The sequence below is a fragment of the Impatiens glandulifera genome, chromosome 3, assembly GCF_907164915.1.
Source record: "Impatiens glandulifera chromosome 3, dImpGla2.1, whole genome shotgun sequence".
NCBI classification, from domain to species: domain Eukaryota; kingdom Viridiplantae; phylum Streptophyta; class Magnoliopsida; order Ericales; family Balsaminaceae; genus Impatiens; species Impatiens glandulifera.
In genome coordinates, this window is record NC_061864.1 from 28,510,575 (window position 1) to 28,517,796 (window position 7,222).

At 25.3% G+C, this 7,222-nt stretch overlaps 1 protein-coding gene across 1 annotated transcript; it reads right to left on the minus strand.

The window, feature by feature from the left end:
- Positions 1 to 345: 345 nt before the first annotated feature.
- On the minus strand, positions 346 to 3,916 carry LOC124930113 (protein ROOT HAIR DEFECTIVE 3-like). Its single transcript, XM_047470475.1, has 14 exons — positions 3,908 to 3,916; positions 3,743 to 3,790; positions 3,184 to 3,237; positions 3,033 to 3,089; positions 2,782 to 2,931; positions 2,425 to 2,493; positions 2,239 to 2,330; positions 2,059 to 2,137; positions 1,786 to 1,945; positions 1,301 to 1,700; positions 1,123 to 1,225; positions 902 to 1,036; positions 710 to 823; positions 346 to 399 (listed from the first exon to the last, which is right to left on the minus strand). The coding sequence occupies exons 1-14, from the start codon at positions 3,914 to 3,916 to the stop codon at positions 346 to 348; spliced, it is 1,524 nt and encodes a 507-aa protein (XP_047326431.1).
- Positions 3,917 to 7,222: the final 3,306 nt, after the last annotated feature.

Here is a 7,222-nt window from a genome sequence, read left to right on the forward strand (position 1 = left end):
TTTAAGAAGGTGAATATTGTTTTGAATTAAATGACTTAAAAATATATTATTATATAATAATAAAATAAATTATTATTTTTTAAATAATGATTATTTTATATTTTGATTAATGAATTAAGTAATGTGATTGATTAAGGGGCGTATAAGTGATGTTTGATTATAGTTGAATTTTAAAAAAAGATCCAATAATAAAAAATATTTAATTCATAAAATAAGTAATTTGATAATTAGAGGAATAATAATGTAAAAAATAAATAATTTATGAAAATTGAAAAAAATTCAAAAAAAAAAACTAGAAGAAAATCCAAGACCAAACAAGTTTCTACTCTATATAATTTGTGAAATTTAGAAACTAACCTCATTATCTGGAACAGCTAATCCTGCTTTATCAGCATCAATCTGTAAAATAATAATTTTTAAAAGCTTTGTTTGAAATTTGGATTTGAATTATTTAAATAAAATTTATTTGAGTTATTTAAATAATCTAATTAGGTATTAGATTTTGAATAATTGTATTTTTAAGTGAAAATACTTAAAATGTAATAATAATTAATTAATTTAATTGATAAAAAAATAATTAAAAAAATAATAAGTTATTTAAATAATCTTACTTAACATAACAACAAAAACAAAAGAATATAAATATTAAAGAGATAAAAGATAATACTAATAATAATAATACTAATAAATTTAAAAATAAAATACATACCCTTGCTTGAATAGTTTGCTCAACAGAATTAATAATTAAGCCAGAGGATTTTAGAAACTGATCCCAAATAGTAGCACAAGCAGCTGGGCTAATCAATGTCTTAGATGCCTCCACCTGATTTATTAATAACCAGCTTTAAATATATATAAATCATTAAAAAAACAATGGAAAATAATTTACAATATTTATTACCCCAGTCCAATTATTGGACGTGAGACTTCCCTCTCCACCTTCTTCTAGTAAAGCATTAGAGAGAATTTGTTGAATGTTGTCACCCTCTTTATTTTCCAAACGAATTATAGCCATAACAGACATAATATTTACACACTGAAATTTATAATAATAAATCAATTTATTTCATTATAACAAGAATAAAAATATACATAGAAGGAGTGAGGAGGATATATACATACCTCATTTCGAGCCGTTTTTATAATGTCCTGAATGTTGTCGATTCCTTTCCAAATTCGTGGAATAATTGAGTCGGGTGATTCATTCAACAATATTTGACAAAACCTAAATATTTTAATAATCAATAAGTGGCTCCTTGAAATAACTAATTAAGAAGGCAAAACGTTTTTAACTCATTACTTCTTTTGCATGATCTGCCCAATTTGTGGAATTTCTTTCCTCACACTTTTCTCGATTATATGTCTTCCATATCCCTTCAAAGTTTCAAGTTCTTCCAATTTAGTAAAGTTATATGCCCCCAAGTCCTCTAGGGCAACCTTAAACTCAGAGCAAGCCAAGTTTGTCTCCTGATGAAAGAGATCACTAAGTTTATTCCACATATTATTTCCGGGTGTTTTCAGAATAGCTCCTATAGATTTGGTCAATCCACTTTTTAGTTTAGACATAAGTTGTTCTTTAAACTCATTTTGTTTAATTGACCTAATGGAATCAACATGATCTCTCATTTGAGCCACCAATTGAGCCACCAATTTCTTCTTTACTTTTGTAGATGTCCATTCTACTTGTTGAATCTTTGAATCTAAGAAAATTAATTATTATTATTAGTAAGATTAAGATATCATGATTAATAATTATTATAGATCATCTACTTAAAAAATATATACCTTCATATGCAATCTCAAACATAGTCAACATCGTAGACCAATTTGCAGCCTGGTAAAAAATTTTCCCTTCATTCAATTCTTTGTGGATTTTTAATTTGAAATCACTTAGAACTTGGGAAGACAGGTTGTCCAGTAAGGAATCAAATGTCGGTTTGATTTCCTAACATGCAATAGGTATAATAGATCGAGATATAATTAGACAAACAAAGAATAGAGAATAACCTATATATTTTAAATATTTAGAGCAATATACACAAATGATAAGTTAATTACGTGTAACAAGCGTTGTTTTAGTTTTTCTTTTTGTTTGGCTTTAACAAATTCATCGTAAAATTCGGCTTCTACGTCGTATCTGAAAGATTAATTAAATTAATAAATTAGATCTACTAGATAAAAATGGTTAATCCAAGCCAAGATGCAATTAATAATTAATTAATTTTGATAATGACTTACTCAGCTAAGTATTTGTCAATCAATGAAGTAACTTTTTGGCCAAAATTTTGTACTGGAGGACTATTAACCGCTACTTTCAGTTGAGACCATTCCTTCAAATTAATTCAGAGCGGAGCTATTAAATAAATAAATTAACTATTATATTAAATACAATAATTATAAGAATAAACTAGTTAATATCCATACCTCGTTAGCAATGAACCCATTAAATTTATCATTGTCAATTTGTTCACATCTAATTTTAGCAATCATCACCTGAAAACATATTATATTGTTAATTTTTTTTAAATAACATTATTGGGAGGGGTATATTTTTTGAATTGATTCATGCAAAAAAAAATCTAGTTAAATTGGTTAAATGTAATGTTAACACATGTTGTGGTTCAAAATATAAATCTCAGTCATTTCATTATTCTTATTTTGAGTGGTGGTTTTAACCTCTATACTGTATTCTAACTGTTCTTACCCTAAGATGGGGCCAAGCATCTAAAAAAGATTTTACATAATTAAAAAAATATCTCTTGTAAATTAAATTAAAATTACCTGGTGAGAAGGAATGTCAAGAGTTCTATCATTAACAATTTTGTCCCATATTTGGGAAGTGCTCCTAACAAAGTCAATGGCGGGAACTAAAGGTTTAATTTGTAAAGATGCTTCAGATGGAGAAGAAAACCGCTTCCTTAATTCGGTTACCTTAAAATTCAAACAAAATATTTATAAGCAACATAATATAAATATATATATATAACTTATTTAATAAGTTATTTAAAAATAATTAATAATTAATTACTCACATCTTCCATGAATTGATCTCTGACGTACTCATAGTGAGATAGCCCTACTATATCAAACTGTTGTTAAAAAATTAATAATTAATAATTGTAATTATTTTATATATTTATTATAGTTATATATATAATGAATAAATTAATTAATTAAACTCACAACGAAGTAATCGTGAAATGCAGCATTTTTTGGGTTGGGGATAGTACTCCATATCTGCAATCATATTTTTAATAATTAAAACCTAAATTTATTATTTATTTATGTCAAAGGACACAAATTTAATAATAATAATAATCAAAGTTAGATTAAAAATTTCAATCTAACTCTTAAAAAAACTTAATTATTTTAGATTGAGGTAAACTCTTAAACTTTTTAAATTTAAAAATTATAACCTTAAAATTTTATAAGGAGTTTTTGAATTATTTCAATTCTATATGCTTTTATATGAATAAAAACACATTTATATTTATATGTATTACGCATTCAAATAAATGAACTCATAACTAATTTTGTAATTATAATTTATTTTATTATTGTTTTGAAATTATTTTTTGTATTTAATTATATATATAAATAATAACATAACTAATATATTTTTAAAGATAATTTTTTATGATTGTAAGTCAACTATCAATTTTACAAATTTATAAATAATTAAAAAAAATTTAATTATCTATTTTATCTTAAACTATATCAAATTAATATTACAATTATATACCTTCAGAGTGTCTTCCAATAAGGTAGCTGAAAGCCATTCAATAGGTGTCTACATTTGCACAAAATATATTAATGAAATAATTATATCTTCAGATAAATATATATTCATGAATCAAAATATTCTCATTTCTAATAAATAAATAAATAGAAGGAGATTGATTTGCACCTTTGCCATGTCACGTAAAACAAATAATAATGTTGTCTTTCTTGGGGTAAATAATTGCAACATTGCCTATACATTAATATATATACTTAGATAATTTTATAATGCTCAATATAAATAAAAAGTTATAATTAAGATTAACGGGGAGTATATTATCTACCTGAAATATAATTTTCAATAAAGGTCTGTTAGCAGCATTATTACGGCCAACATCTTGACTAGACCTTTATGTTTAAACAAAATAAAAAAAAGATAGTAATTAATTATAAATTAATATTAAATGTGATATGAGTTAGTTAATTACTTACATATTGATCATAAGCGTGTCTGAGAGAACTAGAGAAAATAGAGCGATCTTTGTCTCAAAATTTTTATCCTATAATAAGTTGAAAATTTTAAACGTTAGACCTAATTTAATAATTAGTTACATATTTATACTATATAAGTTTAAATAATCTTAAATAATTCAAATTCAAACAAAGTCTGTACGAACTTTTTCACGTTCTTTTCCGTCGGTACCCTCCAAATCCATGATAAGAGTGCATCGATTAATAATAGGAGATTTTGTTAACCAAATCCCTTGTGTTGTTTGACGTCTATGTACAATATAAATTATAATTAATTAAAATAATATAACGAAGAAGTTAAATAGTTATATATATATAATCTATCTACCTGCCAATTTTGTCATCCATCATTGTAAAATTGGATTGGAATAAATGATTTAATAGAGTACTTTTGCCTGTAACCATTTTGAATACAAATGTGAAATTTTAAAAAATAATAATAAATTTAAAAAAAAAAAAATTCAAACCGCTGCTTTGTGCGCCCATAATAGCCACAGTAGTATAATCGAGTCCACATTTACTAAGGCTGGTTAACTCCGAGAATTGAAGCAAGCCTTCCTCGTCGATCTTACCATCTCTATCGATAAGGTGGACCGACACACACTGGATTTCCTCCTCACCTATATTATAAATAAATATATATATCCATGTCAATAACAAATTATAATTAATTTCCCATAACTTGTAAAATAAAAAGAATACCCATGATATTAGGACTGCAGATGGAGAGAGAAAATAAATGGTAATGTATGGAATATGTGAATTCCAAACACTTGACAATCCTCTTTTATATAGAGATTTCAAAAGCTTGATTGATCTGGGTATTTTTTAAATATATCTTGTTTGATAAAAAAAATTGTTATTTGAGATTTTTATTAATTTAATAAATAAATTTATTTTATTATTTTAGTTGATGATTAAAATATAGTATTGTGTTAAAAAAAACTAATTTAAAATAATTGATAAAAGTTAAAAAAAACCTAAATAACAAATATCAAATGATCTTAAAAATCTCTATATATATAATAATGCTTAACTTTTAAAGTGTCCGGATTGCCGGGTCGATAGCTGTGGTTAATTTGGATATATGTGAGAGTAAATGAATACTTGGGTCGAATTGTGGGTTGACCCGCCCATAAACTTAAAACGGTTAAAAATAAAATTAAAAATGTTATAGGTATGATTCAAACTTGCAACATAACAAAACAAGTATAACCTTTTAACCAACTAGGCTAATAACACTTTATATTTTAAATTCAACCCAAAATTTGATAAACGCGTGACATTTTAACAATATAAGTTTAACTTTTTAACTAACTAATTTATATATATATATAATGATGCTTAATTTTTAAAGTGTTCGGATTGCCGGGTCGAGAGCTGTGGTTAATTTGGATATATGTGAGAGTAAATGGATACTTGGGTCGGATTGTGGGTTGACCCGCCCATAAACTTAAAACGGTTAAAAATAAAATTAAAAATGCTATAGGTATGGTTCGAACTTTCAAACTAACAAAAACAAGTACAACTTTTTAACCAACTAAGCTAATAACACTTTATATTTTAAATTCAACCCAAAATTTGATAAACGCGTGACATTTTAATAATATAAGTTCCACTTTTTAACTAACTAATCTATATATATATAATGATGCTTTATTTTTAAAGTGTCTGGATTGCCGGGTCGAGAGCTGTGGTTAATTTGGATATATGTGAGAGTAAATGGATACTTGAGTCGGATTGTGGGTTGACCCGCCCATAAACTTATGGCTATAGGTATGGTTTGAACTTGCAACCTAACAAAACAAGTATTTTGCTATATTTATATATTATTTGTTTATTTTCATGTTTAGAAAAATAAGAAATAGAATTTGGTCTTAACAGATCATTTTTATGTACCTTCAAACAATCCAACATCCTTTTACCAAAATAAATAAATAATAATATTATGGTCAACTTCACTTAATATTTTCTTAATATATATATATATATATATATATATATATATATATATATATATATATTGACACGGGTTTGCCGTAATGCTGAAACTATGGCGAATGCATCTATCGTCATTGATGCATAAATAAAGAGACCAATTAGTAGTGATTGAATTCCTTCTATGGTTCCACATCCTCCCGCCGCAGCACCCAGACCACCGGTTCATGCCCATCCTGACCCTTACTACCCAGAGGACCCCTTTCCCCATCCCGACGAGAACCAATCCGTATATGGGTCCCACCAACACAAGTCTTTGCCTTCCATCGCTGCGTTCCTTATTAAGGTTAGTTCAGGCCGGTCGAAAAAATCATATATATATATATATATATATATATATATATATATATATATATATATATATATATGCAAGTATGCAACATGATGTAATATTTTAAAGGAATAACCATAAATAAATAAACCGAGATCAAACAAGCTCTAGTTATAGAAGACTTGTTTGGATAAGATAATAAAATCATAAACAATTATCTAACAATATTTTATTTTAACCTCAATTTTAATTGATTATAAAATATTCCCCCATATGTTCAATTTATTCATTTTAAGTTTTCTATAAAATCCTTTCTAGTTTGGTGTGAGTAATTTTTTTAGTTTTATCAATATTTTTAGATTTTTTTATAACATTATTATTTTTATAACTATCAAATTATTCATTTAATCAAATAAAATACTAAAATATATTTATCTTATTTTTATTAATTTTAAATATAAAATATAAAATAATATTTTACTAATTAAACCAATTAGAAGTTCAAATACCCTATTTCTATTTTCTTATCAAATAAGATTTTTAGACAAAATTCTAAAAACCTTTCAAAAATCAAGATCAAACAAGCTTTAAGAGTTCGTTTGATTTGATTTTTATTTTTTTATTATAATAAATTATCTCTTTATTAATCACAATTATTTTAACCATTAAATCACTTATTTAATCAATCAATATACCCTTATT